The following is a 22,207-nucleotide window of genomic DNA, read 5'->3' as shown; positions in this document are numbered from 1 at the left end:
CACAATGCCATGTAGATCACAGCCATCAATACAGCAGTCCCCTGGCTGCCTTTTCAGAAGCCTCTGACAAGAACCAAACCTCTCCAGTCTGAGGCTGGAACGCTGACCTATACTTGATATAAGAGGAAGTTGGGACTGATTGTTAAATATCTGAACAGCAAGAGAAAGAGGAAGCAATGAGAAACAAAAGCACCCTCTGTGTCGCAGTCACAGGACCATCTACTCTGGCAGGCCACATTGACCACAGCCAAATGTAAGTGCAGTTGGGTTATATGTGTTCTTTGGCCTGGAGAGAAAAGCTGTCTGTCTGATGATGCTGTGTTCCAGCCACTTTAACTGGAGTGATAACAGAACCACTGTCAAAGAGCCTCTAAGTTCTATTTCAGTTCTAGATTATTCTCAACAGTTTGCTCTGGCTGGAAATGGATTAGTCCTGGGGACTCACCATCTACAAGTCTAATGACGCACAGACTGAGTTCTTACTTTTACTGGTGACTTTTTATTTTTAAATGTTAGTAAACAAAAAATCTATAGTTTTTGCCATTTAGCATCAGTTAGTTCAGTTCAGTCGCTCGGTCGTGTCCAACGCTTTGTGACCCTACGGACTGCAACACGCCAGGCTTCCCTGTCCATCACTAATTCCTGGAGCTTACTCAAACTCCTGTCCTTTGAGTCAGTGATGCCATCCAACCATCTCATCCTCTGTCGACCCCTTCTCCTCCTGCCTTCAATCTTTCCCAGCATCAAGGTCTTTTCCAATGAGTCAGTTCTTCCCATCAGGTGGCCAAAGTATTAGGGGTTCAGCTTCAGCATCAGTCCTTCCAATGAATATTCAAGACTGATTTCCTTTAGGATGGACTGGTTGGATCTCCTTGAGTCCAAGGGACTCTCAAGAGTCTTCTCCAACAGCACAGTTTAAAAGCATCAGTTCTCGGTTCTCAGCTTTCTTTGTAGTCCAACTCTCACATCCATACTTGACTACTGGAAAACCCATAGCTTTGACTAGACAGACCTTTGTAGGTAAAGTAATGTCTCTGGTTTTTAATATGCTGTTTAGGTTGGTCATAACTTTTCTTCCAAGGAGCAAGTGTCTTTTAATTTCATGGTTACAATCACCATCTGCAGTGATTTTGGAGCCCTTAAAAATAAAGTCTGTCACTGTTTCCACTGTTTCCCCATCTATTTGCCATGAAGTGATGGGACCAGACTCCATTTAGTATTTAGATGATGGGACTGTTATGCCATTTAGCGTAACCACTAATAACTTAGGTGTATTTGTCTTATGTTGGAGAAGGGCATGGCAACCGACTCCAGTATTGCCTGGAGAATCCCATGAACAGAGGATCCTGGTGGGCTACAGGCTATGGGGTTGCACACGACTGAAGCAACTGAGCACGCATCATGCATTTGTCTTATGCATATGAAATTTTTATAGATAAAAATTGCAATGCATGTAAAATTTAAAATTGATTATGATAAAATTCACAATCTTAGCGATTTTAAAGTGACGGTTCAGTAGCATTAAGTATATTCATATTGTTGTGCAACCAACCAATCTCTGGAAGTTTTTCAGCTTGCAAAGCAAAAACTTACTTCCTCCTCCCTCCAGATCCCTGAAACCTTTTTACTTTCTGATTCTATAAATTTCACTACTCTAGTTAGCTCAAATAAGTGGAATCAAACAGCATTTGTCTTCTTGTGACTGGCTTATTACACTTAGCCTAAGGTCCTGAAGGTTTATCCATGAGGCATGTGTCAGAATGTCCTTCATATTTAAGGCTGAATAATATTCCACTGTATGAAAATATCACATTTTGTTCATCTGTTCATTCATCAGTGAATGCTTGGTTTGCTTCTCCCTTTCGACAATTGTGCACAATACTACTGTGAATTTACATGAAGTTTTATATTCTACTTTCTTACCTCCCAATGTAATATTTAGGTATAAACATATATATTTTTTTCCAGGTTGACATATAGCCTTCATAATAAACCTTTTTTCCTTGTTTTAGCATCAACATGTCAGTCCTTAAAATTCATACACTTAAATCTTTTTCTACAGTTGGACATTGAGATGTTTCTAATTTTTCCCTCACTGCTGATAAAAATTTTGTACCTGTGATATTTCCCCTACATTTTAGCTTATTTTCTTAGAATAGATTCTTAAAAAGTACAATTACTAGCTTAAAAGATATGGATATTTTATGATTTGAAAGACAAGAGATGGGGGAGATAAATTAGGAGTTTGAGATTAATATATACATACTACTGCATATAGAATAGGTAAACAGTAAGGGCCAATTGTATGGCACAGGGACCTGTACTCAATAATAACCTGTAATGGAAAAGAGTCTGAAAAAATTTATATATGCATATTAATATATAACTGAGTCATCCAAAACTTGGAACTAACATAACATTGTAAATTAACTATACGTCCATTTACAAAATTATTCCAAAGCAGAAAATGAAAAAAGACAAGAGATAGAAAGCCAAATTGCTTATTAAAAGAACCGTATCTATTTGCACACTAATAGTGTACTTGAATTTATATTTCCCTATATTCATAATGAACCTTCCATGTGGCTCAGTGGTAAAAAAAAATCCTCCTGCCAATGCAGGAGTCAAGGGTTCGATCCCTGGATTGGGAAGATCCCCTGGAGTAGGAAATGGCAACCCATTCCAGCATTCTTGCCTGGGAAATTCCATGGACAGAGGAGTCTGGCAGGCTATAGTCCATGGGGTCTCAAAGAGTTGGACGTGATTGAGCATATACTCACACCAGCTTTTTCCCCCCTAACTTTAGAAATTTAAACAGGAGGAAGATAAGAACTCACCTCTGTTTGATAGACAACGCTCTGTTATTAACAATGATGAGCATTTATGAGAACACTCCAAACTTGGCTAGTCTGTAGTATTAGTATGGCTACAGTTAACTGAAAATATATAATTGTAATCTTGCCAACTCCTTGAGTTTTAGCCCAGTAAGGCCTATATTGGAATTCTGACCTCCAGAACTCTAAGATAATATGTTTGTGTTGTTATAAGCCATTAAGTGTGTGGTAATTTGTTACATCAGCAATAGCAAACTCATATACTCCCCTCTTGCTGTTTCTGTTGCTTCCTTCCTATTTCTTTTTCTAGTTTTTCTTTAAATCTCTCTGTCTTTTTTTTAAGCCCTAAGTTGAAAGTTCCCCAGTTAATTAAGACAATTAGGAGGGGCTACAACTTGCCTAATTAGGAAAGCTCTGCTACTGCTCTGCTCAAAAGTTGTATTTTCTCTTTTATAAATTACTTATGTTCTTTGCATGGGCTTCCCAGGTGGTGCTAATGGTAAAGAACCTGCCTGTTAAAGCAAGAGTCACAAGAGTTAGATCCCTGGGTCAGGAAGATTCCCTGGAGTAGGAAATGGCAATCCACTCTAGTAATCTTGCCTAGAAAATCTCATGGACAGAGGAGTGTGGCGGGCTACAATCTGTGGGGTCGAATAGAGTCGGACATGACTGAAGTGACTTAGCATGCATGTTCTTTGCCCTAATGATGACTCTTCAATGTCGTGAAAGTATAGACCTATAGGGCCACTCCAAGCTTCCATAATGAGCCATACTCTCTCATGTAATCCATCCATCCAGTCATCAACACAAGAAATATTTACTGGAGGCTGCTATGTGCTAGGCATTGAGCTAGCATTGGGATATAAAGATGGAAGTGCACAATCCATGCCTCCAAAGAGGCCATGGAGTTGGATTTTTAAACTTGAGAATTGCAGGGGTTTTTTGGTGGTTTTTTTTTTTTTTTTCTATTGGTCCTGTGGGTGTTCTAATATTTGCTTATTTCCAGAAAGCAACCGGATGTGTGGAGCTCTTTGACTAAGTAACAAGGGACAGGATCTGTACCCTGGTTCCGCTGTGTCTTCCAATTTGTATTCAGACCAGACAAAAGTTAATGGGTTTGATGATAGATAAGCATGGATGGAAAACAGTGCAGCCTAGTGCATCTTTGTTTAGGATAATTTCTCCCTGCTCTTTGTGCTCTTCAGTGGTGCTTTCCTCCCTGTGACCAGGGAGTTAAGGTTCCAATTAAATCTTTGTGGACAAAGGGCACACATGGCCTCCTCAGATAACCTGTGGCAATAAATCCACCAGCAGGCACACTTTATGAGAAAAGTCCCTGCTGAACTGTTAACAGCTGGCAATACCTCACTGAGTATCTCATACCAGGTGAACTCTAAGGTAAGATGTTTCTCTCTCTGGCCACATTTAATCCTTCTTTATAATTTGTATCTCTGAATAGAGAATTATGACTTTAAAATTTACTGCTGATTTGTTGACAAATTCCTGGTTTTGTTTGGTTTGTTGTTCCGTTTGGTTTTGATCATTTATATATTTTTGGTCTGCTCTCAGAGTACTTATTTTATTCCATTTTACATCTTTGAGTTTTCCATTGTTTTTCTTTTAGTTTTTTCTTATTTTCTTATGTATGCATTTCTTATATATTGTAAGTCAATTTGTATTTAGAAATAGCTTTTCCTTATATTCAGAGAAATGAAGGCTCTTAAATGATTTGCAGGCATTTTCTGCTTATTTCTTAGCTTCTGATCTGAAAATTTGGTTCCATGGGGACTCCTCAGTCACTTGGATCTCTAGCATGGACGGTATTTTTCCTCCAGCCCTTGCCTTAGAACAGAGCAGCTCACTGCTTGGATATTTCCAGCATGTGAAGTTGACTACTGAACCCCAATGATCATCATTTAAAATCATTTATTTCTTATATTATGGAATTAGTTAATTGTAGAATAATTGTTATAGAATAACTCAAAAAGAAGATTATTTGTCATCGATTATAATAACTCTTGTGTGGCTCTTTTGTGTGTATCTTTCTATTCTTTTAAAATGGTGCATCTATATTTTTCATGTAATTGAGATCAGGTTATAAATACAGTCTAATATCATTTTTTCTTAACATATCAATGATATTTTCTAAATCATGAAAATTATTTGAAAACATTATTTTTGAGAACTATTTATATTCTACCATCAAAATGTATCATTTCTTCACTAACATAAATAGGATTATTTATTTTAAACATTTAATTTTTACTTGAAAATATTTGACTATTTCTGATTATTTTCTTAAGACAGGTTTCAAATTAAGGGGAACACAATTTTTTGAGCCTGATATGTTTCTTAACAGTAATCTATTTCAAACATTATAAAATTGGAATTGTTGATGCTACAACAGAAACAACACAAAAGAAAATGGAATTCTTCCCAGCAACTGTTATTACCTGAAGTTTTAACAAAGTACTGTGACTTCTTGCTGACTAAAGAGGTGAAGTCCTAAGTAGAAAATGAATCATCAAAGCTAGGATTTTCTTACACAGAGTAGCACACATTTCTAAGCGGCATTTGTAAGCTTAAACAAAAAAATAGGTGTGTTTCTAGTATCACAGAACAAGGAAAGGTGGTGGGGTACTTTCCTGCAAGTTAAAAAAAGACTTGGGATTTTGTTCTAGTTCGTTACTAATTGTGTGACCTGAGACACACCTCTTAGCTTCTTGAATCTCAGATTTCTCAGCTGTGAGATGAAAAGGCTGGTCGAGGTCAGTGTTTCTCGCTGGCAGCAAAAGTTTTAATAACACTGCGGCACATGGGCTACTTTGAGGTGGTACATAGACGTAGAATATTATTTTTTTGACATGGCACATAAATTCATGTTTTTAAACAATAGTGTTTCAGCTTTTAAAAGTGGCTATAGAGGAAAAGATTAGGTAAATAACAATACAAGTAGTCCTCAGATATGTCATAAACTACCAAGGTGGTGGGCAAATGTCTGATGTTTGAGAAACACAGAACTCCATGATACTCTATAAAGCCTGCTTCACGTGCAGGGTAAAGTTCCAGATACAAAAAGCTGATAAGCAGTGCTTTCTTGGAAGGCATTCTGGGAATGGGTTATGGAGATGGATAAGAAGAGAACAGAGATGCGAGCACGGAAAAGTTCAAATACCGTCTGATCTTTGGGAGTTTTGGATTAGCCGATGCAGACTATTATATATAGGATGGATAAACAAGGCCAGGGAACTATATTCAGTATCCTGTGATAAACCATAATGGAAAAGAATATGAAAAAGAATATGAAAAAGAATATAGACATAGGTATAACTGAATCACCTTGCTGTACAGCAGAAATTAACCCAACATTGTAAATCAACTATACTTCAAGAAAATATTTTTTTTAATGAAAACAAAACAAAACAAAACAAATACCATCCTATCACTTGAACTCTTTGTGCTTCTAATTTTAATCATGAGTTTCAATTTTCCGGAGAGAATTTCTCCCTTCTTTCAGCAAAGACTTGTAACTATAACAGGATCCTCTCTGAGAACCTGGTGAAGTTGCCCTGGCCCAGCCCTCAGCATGCTCAGGACAGTCTTGGATACTCCTCAGCGGTTACTGAAGAAGGGGAGAGAATCCCGGAAGCTGGTACTGCTGGTGGTATTTGTTGCTCTGCTCCTGGACAACATGCTGCTCACTGTGGTGGGTACGTTTGGGGGTCTTGGTGCTGGGGGTTAATTTGCTCTGTGCCCCAGGGGGCAGCATGTGCCCTGTTAGAACTCTGCAGTGAATGGACTGGAGACTTTTTCCTTTTGTGCTTGAAGACACCAAGATTGCTAGGGATTGGAGGAAACAGCAGGAAATGGAGTCTGAAACTTACCAACCTTTGCTGAAAGACCCCAGAGGTTCAAAGAAAAGGAGGTTCAGACAGCATCTGACCGAATCAAAGAGGCTGACCTGGGGCCAGAACTGGAGATCCTTTTCTTCCTCCCCCTACTCCTTTCCAGGGTGCTAATTATTCAAAAGGCCTCTGAGATAGTGAGTATCTTCTCACTGTGTTACTTTTGTCTGTTCTGTCAAAATAACACACTCTATGCTGTGCTTAGTTGCTCAGTCATGTCTGATTCTTTGCTACCCCTTGGACTGTAGTCTGCCAGGCTCCTCTGTCCATGGGGATTCTCCAGGCAAGAATACTGGAGTGGGTTGCCATGCCTTCCTCCAGGGAATCTTCCTGATTCAGGAATCGAAGCCGAGTCTCCTGCACTGCAGAATTGCAGGTGGATTCTTTACCAGCTGAGCTACCAGGGAAGCCCAACATATTCTATGTGGATTTCCAATTCCTTATTCAAATCTTACTTTCCTGTGGCTCATTCCCTCCCAGTTCTTCTTTTTAAGTTGGTAGTATATTAATTTTTACATTTAGTTATGCTGGTATATAATGGGTGCCAACATATTTCCCCTCGGATAAAATGCATGCATGCATGCCGTGTCGCTTCAGTTGTGTCCGACTCTTTGAGACCTTCTGGACTGTAACCCACTGCGCTCCTCTGTCCTTGATATTGTCCAGGCAAGAATACTAGAGTGGGTTGCCATGCCCTCCTCCAGGGGATCTTCCCCACCCAGGGGATTGAAGCCGTGTCTCATTATGTCTCCTGCATTGGCAGGCGGTTCTTCACCACTAGCACCACCTGGGAAGTCCCTTGGGTAAAATATATGCTTCCAAACAAGAATCTTCTTGAGACAAATTGTAAATCCAGTACAGTCAGTTCTTATGTGTGGTAATTATGCTCTATAAAGTTTCTGTGAACACTGGGTTTATTTATCTATATTCACATTTATTTATGGCCTCACTTGGGGCATGCCGGGTCTTAGTTTCCTGACCAGGGTTCGAACCCATGACCCTGCAGTGAAAGCATAGAGTCTTAGCCACTGGACCACCAGGAAAGTCCCTGAGCACTGGATTTAGTCAATTAATATTTAGTTGGTTGCCTGCAGTGCAGGAGCCATAGGAGACTCGGGTTCAATCCCCTGGGTCGAGAAGAAACCCTGAAGGAGGGCATGGCAACCCACTCCAGTATTCTTGCCTGGAGATTCCTATGGATGGACGAGTCTGGTGGGCTATAGTCCATAGAGTCGGGCACAACAGAATTGGCTTGGTGTACACACATGCATGCATGCATTTAGTCAATTAATATTTTAATGACAAATAATTGCTCCTTGGGAAAATACACACATATACATGCATACCCCATATAGATTATAATCTTAAATTAAAAAAAAAACGTTATCTGTCCTGGTAGATTGTATTTTTTTTTTTTTTAACAGAAGAGATTAGTGAGCTTCAGAAGTGTTAAGTGACTTACTTGCCTGAGGCGGCTCCACTAACAGGCGCCGAGTGGATTCAAGCTCTGCGCAACTGGCCCCAGAGCTGCACATTCTTGCCCGGCACTGCTCCTCCCCACCTCGTGCTCCGCATATCTGTGTGAGAGTGAAACAAGAAGGCAGAGTCTGCCTTGTTCAGCCTCAGCTGCAAAACCGAACATCTGATGACTCAGTGTTTTCTGCATGTGTGTCTAAGAAAAACCATGCTGGCTCTGTGAGCATTGATTTTGGTGATTACAAATAAATGTTAGCCAGTGAGTGAATGAGCCAATATGGAATCTGTGAATAATGAGGACCAGTTGTATGATGGTTGGAATTCAGGCACTTGAGCTAATAGGATAATTTGGGCAGGCACAGTCCTTTTTTTTTTTTTTTTTGGCTGTGCTGGGTTCTTTTTGCAGCTCACAGGTTCTTCGCTGATGCACCCGGGCTTTCCCTAGTTGTGGTGAGTAGAGGCTACTCTATAGTTTCCGTACATGAACTTCTTACTGTGGTGGGTTCTCTTGTTGCTGGGCACAGGCTCTAGGACCTCAGTAGTCGTGGCGCACATGTTTAGTTGCCCCACAACATGTGGGACCTAAGTTCCTGGGCCAGGGATCGAACCCGTGTCCTCAGTTGAAAGGTGGGTCCTTAACCACTGGACCACCAGCGAAGTCCCAGCACAGCCTTTGGGTAGACTTCAGATCATATCACTTAGACATCTCCATGAACATAAATCTGGATTGCGTGGTAATGTCCCTGGATTGACTAACAGTCAAAAGACAATCTGGCCTTAGCCCTCATGACTTGTACTTCACTTTCAGTGCCCATTGTGCCCACCTACCTCTATGCCAAAGAGTTCAGAGACATCAACGGTTCTCGATACCTCGGCTCCACCACAACTTCCCAGCCTGCCCTCACTCCCGCTTTTTCCACTGTCTTCTCCTTCTTTGAAAACAACACCATGGCTATTGAAGAAAGTGTGCCCAGTAGCACAGCAAGGACAAGTGGCATTTCTGGTACCGTCTCCCCTCCAGTCACTGAAGCCAATGCAGCACATGGAAACAACTGCTTTCAAGCCACAGAATTCCTGAAGGAAGAGAACATATGGGTCGGGGTTCTGTTTGCTTCCAAGGCTCTGATGCAACTTCTGGTCAACCCCTTCATGGGACCTCTTACCAACAGGTATCTTGATGGGCGCAGTGCCATATAGGGAACTCAGAGACTCAGAAATGGGAGGATGGGCTAAGATATCATAAAGGTGGTTAGAAGGGATAAAGGTGATTACTTGTCTGCATCCCAGGCAGTCAGCTGTTTGGGAAGGACAATGCAATATTGGTGTAATACCATGGGTTTCAGGTTTTCTTTGACTATTGAATAGCAAGAAGAGAACCCGTGAACAGAAGTATTCTATTGGTGTTATTTCAGTGCCCTGGAACATGGTTTAAATGGGGAAAGGGTGGAAATAGGACAAGCCTATTGCAATCTAGAGTGCTGGTCTCTTAGTACTTCATGGTTTGGGATTATTCTAATGTTTCAAAAAGATATGTACTCTGCTTAGGTTATCTTTTCTGGAAAAGAGGATTTGGGTCCTGGCTGACAGGTAAATTTGCCTGTTTATTTGTATGTATCCATGTGTAATATTCCATCTCTATACCTGCATTCAGAGACACTCAAATAACCACATTTCTGTTCCCAATTGCATGAAACAATATAGTGCAAGTATATGGATGGCTATTGGACTTGTATCTTTTTTTTTTTTAATTCCCTTTTAGGATCGGATATCACATCCCCATGTTTGCTGGCTTTGTTATCATGTTTATCTCCACAGTTAGTAAGTAATTTGTTCCTGCTATTCTTCCCTTCATTGATTAACTTTGATTTTATCACATGCATTACAGGGAAGATAGCAGAGTCAAGTTAGCTAATTAGTCATTTGACTAAGTGGCCTATGACACTGATTTAAATGCTTTACAATTTTGTTATGGGGACCAGAGCAGGAGAGACAATTTAGTCTATGTGGCAGCAACTGTGTGCTCAGTTGCTCAGTTGTACCTGACTCTTTGTGACCCCTTGGGATTATCCCAGCAAGAATACTGGAGTGGGTTGCCATTTCCTCCTCTAGGGGATCTTCCTGACCCAGGGATCAAACCTGAATCTTCTGCACCTCCTTCCACTGGCCGGTGGATTCTTTACCACTGAGCCAACTGGCAAGCCCGCATTTGTATATTACACTGTAAAAGAACGGATAGTTCACTTCATTCAGCTGGGGATAACTGTGAAGGCTGTTTTAATATGTATAATGTAGTGTGTGTGTGTGTGTGTGTGTATGTGTTTGTATGTGTGTGTGTGTGTGTGTGTGTGTGAGTAATCCCTTGAATGAGTTTAGTACAAACCTCTCATCTTTGAGAATAGATCATAGTATTTTGATTTACAAGGGTAAAGGGCAACTAACAAAAAATCTAAATTGGTCAGTGCTGCTGCTGCTGCTGCTAAGTTGCTTCAGTCGTGTCTGACTCTCTGCAACCCCATAGATGACAGCCCACTAGGCTCCTCTGTCCCTGGGATTCTCCAGGCAAGAACACTGGAGTGGGTTGTCATTTCCTTCTCCAATGCATGAAAGTGAAAAGTGAAAGTGAAGTCGCTCAGTCTTGTCTGACTCTTCATGACCCCATGGACTGCAGCCTACCAGGCTCCTCCATCCATGGGATTTTCCAGGCAAGAGTACTGGAGTGGGTTGCCATTGCCCTCTCCAAATTGGTCAGTAGCAACTGGCAAATTCGAAAAAGTTTACTGCCTTCAAGGAAGGCCATGAAAGGTTATAGATTTAGAAAATAAATTTGCTAAGGAAACAAGAAAGAGAAAGACAAATAGTCTACCCCATAAAATGAAAATATTAAATGAAATAAAATATACCTGGAAATTGACCCTGAAAAAATAAGAAAGAATGAAAATGGGGCAAGGGTGAGGGGGTGGGGAGAGGTTAATAAAGGGAAGGCAGCTTGATGCCTCTGCTACCTCTCCTCCAAGTATTACACCCATTCTCCCTCTTGTTTCTCTTTTCCAAATTATTTGTTTATTTACTTATCTGTGGCTGTTCTGGGTCTTTGGTGATGTGTGTGGGGTTTCTCTAGTTACGGCAAGTGGGGACTACTCTCTAGTTGCAGTGCGAGGGCTTCTCATTGTGGTGGCTTCTCTTGTTTCAGGGCACAGCCTTTAGAGTTCATGGGCTCAGTAGTTTTGGTGCAGGGGCTTAGCTTCCCTGAGGCATGTAGGATCCTCCTGGCCCAGGGATGGAAGTCATGTCTCCTGTGTTGACAGGCGAATTCTTAACCACTGGACCACCAGGGAAGTCCCTCTCTCTTATTTTTCTTATTACCTTTCTATTACTTTTCTATTTTTCCTATTGTTCTTCCTGAAGTTTCCATCCATTCCAGCATAGAATTTGACTCCTTTCTACCAGTGCTTAACAGGAACTTGTTTCAGTCTGGGCTAGAAGGGACAAAGTGCAGGAGCTCTGTGTGTGAAGTTCTATCTGAGAATGTTAGGAAATCTTTATTGAACTTCTAGGAGCTCAACCTAGGCTGAAAGTGATGAAAGTGAAAGTTGCTCAGTCGTATCCGACTCTTTGCAACCCCATGGACTATACAGTCCGTGGAATTCTCCAGGCCAGAATACTGGAGTGGGTAGCCTTTCCCTTCTCCAGGGGATCTCCCCAACCCAGGGATTGAACCGAGGTTTCCCACATTGCAGGCAGATTCTTTACCAGCCGAGTCACAAGGGAAGCCCAAGAATACTGGAGTGGGTAACCTATTCCTTCTCCAGCAGATCTTCCTGACCCCAAAATTGAACTGGAGTTTCCTGCATTGCAAGTGGATTTTTTACCAACTGAGCTATCACGGAAGCCCCAACCTATGCTAAGCAGTAAATTAAAAAGTAATAAGGTGCTCTGTTTCATCAAATGAGATAGATATAATTCATTTCTCTGGTGCATATGTATGATGCCTTGATGGTGAAAAGTCACTGAGGGAATGTAAAGAATGAAACGATGTAGTTCTACACATCTTGGAGTTCTAAGAACTCCAAGAGTTCTTGTTTATTTTGGCTATGTTGAGTCTTCATTGTGGCAAGCAGAATCTTTCGCTGTGTTGCATGGCTTCTCTCTAGCTGTGGTGCCCGAGCTCCGGCGTGCATGGGCTCTGTAGTTTGCAGCACACGGGCTCTCTAGGTGCAGAGCATGGGTTCAGTCATTGCCACACGTGAGTTTAGTTGCCTCGTGGCATGTGGGATCTTAGTTCTCTAACCAAGGATTGAATCCATGTCCCCTTCATTGGAAGGCAGATTCTTTTTTTTTTTTTTGAATAAACTCCATTAGAAAAGATTTATTCATTTATTTGCTTTACTTTTGGCTGTGCTGGGTCTTCGTTGCTGTGCACGGGCTTTTTCTGGTTGTGGTGGGTGGGGGCTCTTCTCTCAGTCTCATCATTGCGGTGGCTTCTCTTGTTGCAGAGCGCAGGCTCTAGGCGTACAGGCTTCAGTAGTTGTGGTGCATAGGCTTAGCTGCCCCCCAGTATATGGGATCTTTCTGGACCAGGTGTGCTATCCATGCCCCCTGCATTGGCAAGTGATTCTTCACCACTGGACCCCAGGGGCTTCCCTGGGCACTTGATGCTTGCCTGGACGACAGGACAAACACGCTGCAAAATGAGATAATGCAGTGTGCTAGTGGATCCCATACTGTCTAGCATAAGGTCCTCGCCTGAATCTCTGCCAAGAACCCATGTTTTGAAAGCTTTCTTATCTACCAAACTGTGTGTATTAAATAATAATTATTATTTCGATGCCATAACCAGTGTTGCTATGCTGAGTTGGCCTAACTCTAGCAAACATTTGGTGTTTAGGGGATCCTATGTAGCATTCCTTCAGGGTTTTGTCTTTTTTTTTTTTTTTAAGTATTTATTTATTTTATTTTTGGCTGGACTGGGTCTTCGTTGCTGCGCTGGCTTTTCTCCAGCTGCAGTAGGGGGCTATTCTTCATTGCAGTGCTCAGGCTTCTTATTGCTGTGGCTTCTCCTGCTGTGGAGCACAGGCTCTAGGCGTGCAGGCTCAGTAGTTTTGGCTCCAGGGCTCTAAAGCACAGGCTCAATAGTTGTGGCATTCCGGCTTAGTTGCGCCCCAGCAAGTGGAATTTTCCTGGACTAGGGACTGAACCTATGTTCCCTGCGTTGGCAGTCAGATTCTTATCCACTGTGTCACCAGGGAAGTCCCCTTCAGGGTTTTTAAATACTAAATGAGGTTGCTGATGCCCATCACTCTCCCTAAGGGCCCCCTAGCTGGAAAACAAACTTAATGTAATTAGGAGTTACATGGTGGCCTGTGTTAGGGGTACAAAATTACTTTGGTCTTCCTAAACAGGGGGGACCAACCCTCCAGTTTGCCTGGGATTGAGGGGCTTCCCAGGATGTGAGACTTTTGATTTTAAAACCTCAAAGGTCCTAGAGGCTTCCCTGGTGGTCCAGTGGTTAGGAATCCATGCTGCCACTGCAAGGGGCACAGGTTCAATTCCCTGATTGGGGAACTAAGGTCCCACATATTGTAAGGTGTGGCCAAAAACATAAAATAAGATTTGTAGTTTTATTTTCGGTTTTTTAAAGAACCTCCATACTGATCTCCACAGTGGCTGCATCAATTTACATCCCCACCTACAGTGCAAGAGGATTCCCTTTTCTTCACTCCCTCTCCAGCCTTTATTGTTTGTAGATTTTTTGATGATGGTCATTGTGTGTGTGATGTGTGGTGTGAGGTGATACCTCATTGGAGTTTTGATCTTCATTTCTTTAATAATTAGTGATGTTGATCATCTTTTCACATGCCTCTTGACCTAGATGGGTGAAATGGGTGGGTGCAAAGGAGGTCCAAGAAGGAGGAAATATATGTGTGCATATATATATCCTATTGACTTCATTGTACAACAGAAACTAGCACAACATTGTAAAGCAGCAACTATATACCAATAAAATAAATAAATAAAAATAAAATAAAATCATGAAGGTCCTGGGCAAACAGGGATGAGTTGGTCTAACTATTCTCAGAGGACACAGGGGTAGCAGACCTTGAACAGATTGAAATCAGAAAGCCTGGGAGAGATCACTGGAAGTGTGGCAGGGAGAGGCCAATCATTTGCATGTTTGGGAGACGGTGTGATCATGTGGGGAAGTAATGGGGGAAGATAATAAGCAGAGCCATTGTAATGAATGGGCAAAGGGGTTCAACGTTGCTGATGCAGACACTTTGGGAGCAAGTCTTCTCCCTTTCTGCGGTGTTGTCTTAGAATCTGGGATGAGACATGTCTGGACTCATTAACCTTACCTCCAACACTCTGTAATTTAGTCTCTGATAACATACTCCTGTTTGGCCCTCAGTTTCATGCGTGCTTGTTAGTCTCTAGTAGACTGCATCTCTTTAAGGGCATGAACTGGGTGGTCTCTTTGTTTCACATTGCTGCAGAGTCCAGCACAGCTGCATGCTCAGTATTACTTAATAAATACCCGCTGATCTGACTTGGCTAAAAGATTTTCCAATATGAGAGGAAGGATCCAACTGAATCACAAGATATTCTTTTCTACCCTATACCCATGGACCTTCAAGTACACATAGCTTTTGTCTCCCACTCCAGATGACCCAACAGGACCCAGCTATGGCGAAGATCAAATCAGGTTGTGGCATACGGAGAATCCAAAAGTAGGGTCTAGGGACTAGTTCTCAGTCCAGGGCATTGGGTTACATGTTCAGCCCTGACTCCAGTGGGCAGGATGTTGGGCTTTAAGCAGGAAATGTGGGCACCCAGCCTTTTGTCCACCATGTGGTGCATCAATTTATGCTTCTTTTTTTTCTCAGTCTTCATGTCAATTATAATACAATCCTAATTAAGGGAGGGATTAGAAAAGCAGCTCTGAAAACAGGGAGCAGTGATCCCTCTTTATTAAAACATGAGCATAATGGCTCATGTCTGTAATATCATGAGCCCATTTACTGGTGGTCAGACCATTTGCTAACTGAGGAATTCTTGCTATTCTCTTTGTCCAGTGTTTGCCTTTTCTGGTACTTATACTCTGCTTTTTGTGGCCCGAACTCTTCAAGGCATTGGATCTTCATTTTCATCTGTTGCAGGTAATGCTGACATCTTAAACACACACAAATTTCTTACCAATCTCTTGCTATTAATACCTTCAGACCCTATAAAATTTATATGAAGAAATTAAGGAAACTATCATCAGAAAATGCAGAAATTGTGATTCAAAAACAAGATAATTATAGAGTTGCTGGCAGGGCCTCTAAATCCCTAAGACTGATGTAAGTTTCTCTGGTAATATTTAGGTGGAGTTAGCTCAGGTCAGACCAAGCCCAGGGCAAAAGGTACAGTCGGCAAGGTTTTAATTTAATGCCATTTTGTGGTCTTTTCTCTGTCCCCCTCTTAATGTTTTATAGAAACAGTAATATTGATACTATTGGTAACAACATCCCAGTTTGCAAAGTATTATCAAATATGTGACTTCATGTAATCCTATGAAGTAGAGGTTTTATGCCATTGTACATGTAAGTAAGTGGAAGTAAGAGCCCAGCCCATACTCTCTGCCAGGTGCTTTCATGCTCTTCCATGGGCACCTTCATCGAACAGAGCAGTGTTCTGTGTCCATGGGTTTTCATTCCTTTGACCTACTCCCTATCCATGGATTCAGGGAAATGTACCAGGAAATGATAAGGTGATATGAAATACAGGATCATTGGATAATGGTATTCTGCATTCAGAGACTTTTGCACTTCCAATAATATTCTGAGCAGAAGAGGTGAGTCATGTGGGCATTTGGGGGACCCTTGGGGACAGTATGTATAAAATACTATGAGTTAGGTTCTGTAAAACCCTTCCAATTGAAACTCTAGTTAAGATGACTCCTGGAGATATAATCGGGCCAAGACCAAGGACTCAGTGAGCGTGGCAGAGACAGTATGCTAATTCTGCCTGCCTTTCTCCTTTCAGGACTTGGGATGCTGGCCTGTGTCTACACTGATGACCACGAGAGAGGGCGGGCCATGGGAATTGCCTTGGGGGGCCTGGCCTTGGGAGTGCTGGGTGAGTGGCACCTGGGAGATATCTCCAGGAGGCAGGTATTTCTAAGGTCTTGGAAAACAGTATTTTCCTTCCTTCTCTGTCCACCCATGTTTTGACTCCTTCTGAAATTCTGCCCAGGGAAAGCAGAATCTCTTTCCTTTTAAAAAGCTGAATAGCCTATAAGGGGCTGGGGATGGTCCAGACACCTAGTCTACTCAAGGAAGTGAATCTTCACATGTTAGCAGCTGCTGCCTCATCTCCGCTTCCATACATGGCCAGTGCTTTCAACTGGGGACCATGCTATCTTCCAGATTTTGTGCTAAATATATACTGAATCTTTTTAAAATCCTCACCACCACAGTGTGAAGGAGGAATGATTGTCCCCATTACACAGATGAGGATTAAAAAGGTTCATAGCCATCCAAGGTCACATGGCCAAGAAATGCCAGAGCCAGAATACGAACTCAGATTTTCTAGGCTCGAATCCCAAGCTCCAAATCCTGAGGTTATACTTTCTTTGAGGTTCATTCGGAATCTAGTTTACTCAATTAGTCCAACAAGACACACGCTTTTACTGAGTACTTATTATATACCCTGTGTTGTTGCTCAGTCTCCAAGTTGTGTCCAACTCTGTGACCCCTTGGACTGCAGCACTCCAGGCTTCCCTGTCCTTTGCTATCTCCCTGAGTTTACTCAAACTCATGTCCATTGAGTCAGTGATACCATCCAACCATCTCATCCTCTGTCACCCCTTTTCTTGCCCTCAGTCTTTCCTGGGGCATTATGTACATGCCCAGTACAATGCTAGCACAAAGGGCATATAGCTCAGAAGCCTCAGATGTGGTTCCTGCCCTCTAAGGGTTTGCAAGCTAATTGAGAAGACACCAAGCATCTCTCCCCTGGCCCTACTCTTCACCCCCATGGTGAGGACAGGGAACCAAAGTTCTACTCTGTTTTAGTATCCAGTTCCCCAAATACCCAAGCTAAAACTTGGGTGCCTCCTTGTCTCCTTTATCACCTTTCACTCCCAAATGAATTAGTCCACTATATCCTCCTTGCTCAAGGCCAGTTCCTCTTCACATCTCTCTTAGAACATGGCATCAGCTGCCTGCCTGATCTGTGTGTTGCCTCCTTCCTTCAAGCTGCCTCTGGAAGAAGCTTCCTATGCCCAGATATTGTGGTCCTCCCCCACCAGAAAAGCACTGGTGTTTCTCTTGCCCACAAGACCAAATACATGCTTTATTTGCGTATATGGAGCCCTTGAGTATTCAGTCTCAACCTTCCCCACTCTCCTGTCTCCCAAACACTCCTATTTTAGTAACAGGGTTGTTGTTGTTTAGTTGCTAAGTTGTGTCTGATGCTTTGTGACCCCGTGGACTGTAGCCCACAACGCTCCTCTGTCCATGGGATTCTCCAGGCAAGTATACTGGAGTGGGTTGCATTTCCTTCTCCAGGGGAATCTTCCTGACCCAAGGATTTAACCCACATCTCCTGCACTGGCAGGTGGATTCTTTACTGCTGAGCCACCAGAAGTTCCCACTCTCCTGGTCTCCCAAATAATTCTATTCTAGTGACAGGGAGTTTCTTCTATCTTGATCCACACTTCTTTTTTCTGACACCTCTGTGTTCTTCACACATGTTTTATGCCCACCTGTATTAACTACTTAACAAAGCCCCTATGGCCACTTGAACTCACTCTACTGTGATTACATGGGTTTCCCGGGTGGTGCTAGTGGTAAACAACCCACCTGCCAATGGAGGAGATGTGGATTTGATCCCCAGGTTGGGAAGATCCCCTGAAGAGGGAAATACAATCCATTATATTGTTCTTGCCTGAAGAATCCCATGGACAGAGGAGCCTGTTGGGCTACAGTCCATAGCATCACAAAGAGTTGGACATGACTGAAGCAACTGATTACTTGGCACTTTGAAGATGGAAACTTTACTTTTCTTTTCCCTTTAAAAATTTTTTTAAAATTATTATTATTTTTATTATTGGAGTTTAATTTCTTTACATGGAACCTTTACTTTTCATCATGTTCTAATTATTTGGGTCACACCCCCACACTCCATGCCTACTCACACATTTCTTCCACTAGAAACTGAACCCCTTGAAAGCAGGCTTTCTTCATCTCTGAATCCTCAGAGGCTTATGTTCGCCTGCAACGCTCAGCCCCTTGTAGGCCCTCATGAAGTGCTCACTGGATGAACATGAATGGGGGGCCTGCTCCTCACCTCTGGAATCCATGGCTGTTTTCCTTTTCAGTAGGAGCTCCCTTTGGAAGTGTGACGTATGTGTTTTTGGGGAAGACTGTACCCTTCCTCATCTTGGCCTTCCTGGCTCTTCTGGATGGAGGTGAGTCACCATAAGAGGCACCGGACAGGTGAGAGTCCCAGTCAGGTTGGAAATGGATTATGCTGTGGTGTCCGGGTAGACATGTCTGGGTGGATCGGGGGCTGCCCCATTATAAGAAAGAGGGAGGCAGCTCAGGGAATTAGATCTGTAAGGAGCAGAGTATTGACAATGTGGCCATCATTGGATCTTCCAACTAGTAAGTGGACACACTGAACTAGTTCTCTCTCTCTCCCTTTCTTAGCACTCCAACTCTGCATCCTACAGCCTTCTAAAGTCTCTCCTGAGGTGAGTGAACACCAAGCTCCATTGCCGACAGAGAGAGAATGGCCGAGTGCAGTGATCCAGGCTTGCCTGGACCATTCCTATTAAGCCACAAGGAGAAAGGGGAGTGGAGCTGGATTCCCAAGAGGGTGGTATTTAGGATTGTGTGGCGGGGGGGGGAGGGGGGAGTCTGGCTTGATATTGGACTGAGATGGAGGAAGGGCCTTATAAAGAGTCAGAGAAACCTTTCACGACGACAATGATGATGATGACTACTACTACTAGTGAGTCATATATAGTAATTCAGAACCAGGATGACAATGACATTGGGACCTGAGTATTCATAGTTATAACATCTTAATGTCTCAGGGGTAAAGAAGACCTTGGAGGCCATCCAAACAACATTTTCCCCCAGAGCAGCCTTACGGACTGTTATTCTATAGCAGTTAAATATCAGAGTTGGTCTTTATCTGATTCCAAGACAGAGTTGGCTCTGAGAAATTCATATCAGACCATGAAGAGAAGTAAGAAAGTACAGACAATATGGGAAAGTTTGATCCAAAGATCTTGATTTTGTAGCCAAGTCAGACAGTACTGTTGGTATCCTTTGGGTGTGCTACTTGTGATTGGTGTCTGAAGTGGGATTCAGTCTGTGGCGTCTACACCGTGAAAGTCTTAGTTGCTCAGTCATGTCCAACTGTTTGCAACACCCGAGACTGTAGACTGCGAGAGTCCTCTATCCATGGAATTCCCCAGGCAGGAATACTGGAATGGGTTTCCATTCCTTTCTCCAGGGATCTTCTGGACCCATGGTTCGAACCTGGGTTTCCTGAATTGCAGGCAAGTAATTAGTGTCAGAATTGAATTGAATTGTCAGGACATTCAGTTGGTCCAGAGAACTGGAGAATTCCTTGGTATGAAACCCCCACCCTTGTGGTATCAAAAGTATGACTAGGGGAATGATTGCCTTTTAGTACTTTTTGGAATAATTTTGATTTTCAGATGGTAACGTTTTGCATATTTTAAAAAAGTGGTTCCTTTTCTGGCTGGCATACCATTGTATGCATTCCATGTTTTATGCTATCATCTATGTTTGAGCATTTCAGTAATTTCCGGTATTTTGCAAATATGAATAGTACTGCAATTAATAATCTTGTGAAAGTGAAAGTCGTTCAGTCATGTCCGACTCTTTGTTGGACTATACAGTACATGGAATTCTCTAGGCTAGAATACTGGAGTGGGTAGCCTTTCCCTCCTCCAGGATCCTTCTCCAGGATCTTCCCAACCCAGGGATTGAATGCATGTCTCCCGCACTGGAGGCAGATTCTTTACCAGCTGAGCCAGAAGGGAAGCCAAGAATACTGGAGTGGATAACCTATCCCTTCTCCAGCGGATTTTCCAACCCAGGAATCAAACTGGGATCTCCTGCAGGCAGATTTTTTGCCAACTAACCTATAAGGGAAGCCTAATAATCTTGTCAGTTTAGTTTAGTTGCTCAGTCATGTCCGACTCTTTGCGACCCCATGAATCGCAGCACGCCAGGCCTCCCTGTCCATCGCCAACTCCCAGAGTTCACCTAAACTGGTACGCATGGAGTCGGTGGTGCCATCCAGCCATCTCATCCTCTGTCATCCCATTCTCCTCCTGCTCCCAATCCCTCCCAGCATCAAGGTCTTTTCCAATGAGTCAACTCTTCGTATCAGGTGGCCAAAGTATTAGAGTTTCAGCCTCAGCATCAGTCCTTCCAAAGAAATCCCAGGGCTGATCTCCTTCAGAATAGACTGGTTGGGTCTCCTTGCAGTCCAAGGAACTCTCAAGAGTCTTCTCCAACACCACAGTTCAGAGGCATCAATTCTTCGGCGCTCAGCTTTCTTCACAGTCCAACTCTCACATCCATACATGACCACTGGAAAAATCATAGCCTTGACTAGACAGATCTTTATTGGCAAAGTAATATCTCTGCTTTTTAATGTACTATCTAGGTTGGTCATAACTTTCCTACCAAGGAGTAAGTGTCTTTTAATTTCATGGCTTCAATCACCATCTGCAGTGATTTTGGAGCCAAAAAAAATAAAGTCTGACACTGTTTCCACTGTTTCCCCATCTGTTTGCCATGAAGTGATGGGACCAGATGCCATGATCTTCGTTTTCTGAATGTTGAGCTTTAAGCCAAATTTTTAACTCTCCTCTTTCACTTTCATCAAGAGGCTTTTTAGTTCCTCTTCATTTTCTGCCATAAGGGTGGTGTCATCTGCATATCTGAGGTTATTGAGATTTCTCCCAACAATCTTGATTCAAGCTTGTGCTTCTTCCAGTCCAGCGTTTCTCATGATGTACTCTGCATATAAGTTAAATAAGCAAGGTGACAATATACAGCCTTGATGTACTCCTTTTCCTATTTGGAACCAGTCTGTTGTTCCACTTTCAGTTCTAACTGTTATTTCCTGACCTGCGTACAGGTATCTCAAGAGGCAGGTCATATGGTCTGGTATTCCCATCTCTTTCAGAATTTTCCACAGTTTATTATGATTCACACAGTCAAAAGCTTTGGCATAGTCAATGAAGCGGAAATAGATGTTTTTCTGGAACTCTTGCTTTTTCAATGATCCAGGGTATGTTGACAATTTGATCTCTGGTTCCTCTGCCTTTTCTAAAACCAGCTTGAACATCTGGAAGTTCACGGTTCATGTATTGCTGATAATCTTGTATATATGCATTTTCCTAAAATTGGAAGTAATCTTTAGAGTAAATTTCAAAAAGTAAGATTGTTGAGTCAAAAGTTTTATTGAACTTCTTTAGGTACATTTTATGATTTAGATCTGCCTCTTTGCTTTGAATTATATATGGGAGAGGGCATGATCTTTTTAGTTGTAGTATCTCTGAATATCATAATCCATCCCTGTGTGTATGCAGAGAGGGTTATCGTATCAAAACTATTAAACCTTTTATCAAGTCAACCATTAAGCTATTAAAAAACTTTTATTGGTGTGTAATTGATGTACAATGTTGTCTTAGTTTCAGGTGTACAGTAAAGTGAATCAGTTATACATATACATATGTCCACTCTTTTTTAGATTCTTTTCCCATATAGGTCATTAAAGAATACTGAGTAGACTTTCCTGTGGTATACAGTAGGTCCTTATTAGTTGTCTATTTTGTATATGTGGTGATCTCAATCTCCTAGTTTATTTCTCCCCCACCCCTTATACCTGGGTAACCATAAGTTTGTTTTCTGCATCGGCAACTGCATTTCTGTTTTGTAGATAGATTCATTTGTACCC

At 42.2% G+C, this 22,207-nt stretch overlaps 1 protein-coding gene across 2 annotated transcripts in view; it reads left to right on the top strand.

The window, feature by feature from the left end:
• SLC18A1 (solute carrier family 18 member A1) overlaps positions 4,097 to 22,207 on the top strand; it is a 41,922-nt gene continuing 23,811 nt past the window's right edge. Inside the window, exons 1-8 of one of the 2 annotated variants that reach the window (XM_018052249.1) lie at positions 4,097 to 4,232; positions 6,374 to 6,544; positions 9,024 to 9,384; positions 9,975 to 10,033; positions 15,286 to 15,369; positions 16,238 to 16,330; positions 18,576 to 18,665; positions 18,907 to 18,950. In XM_018052249.1, the coding sequence (XP_017907738.1) occupies positions 6,421 to 6,544; positions 9,024 to 9,384; positions 9,975 to 10,033; positions 15,286 to 15,369; positions 16,238 to 16,330; positions 18,576 to 18,665; positions 18,907 to 18,950 (855 nt within the window). In that variant the 5' untranslated portion in view covers positions 4,097 to 4,232; positions 6,374 to 6,420. Of the gene's footprint in view, positions 4,233 to 6,251; positions 6,545 to 9,023; positions 9,385 to 9,974; positions 10,034 to 15,285; positions 15,370 to 16,237; positions 16,331 to 18,575; positions 18,666 to 18,906; positions 18,951 to 22,207 lie in introns of those variants that run through there. The other variant, XM_018052250.1, reaches the window with a different exon arrangement.

The sequence above is a fragment of the Capra hircus genome, chromosome 8 (assembly GCF_001704415.2).
Source record: "Capra hircus breed San Clemente chromosome 8, ASM170441v1, whole genome shotgun sequence".
In the NCBI taxonomy this organism is placed as follows: domain Eukaryota; kingdom Metazoa; phylum Chordata; class Mammalia; order Artiodactyla; family Bovidae; genus Capra; species Capra hircus.
Note: the sequence above shows the minus strand (reverse complement) of the source record. Positions and strands in the feature narration are given on the sequence as shown.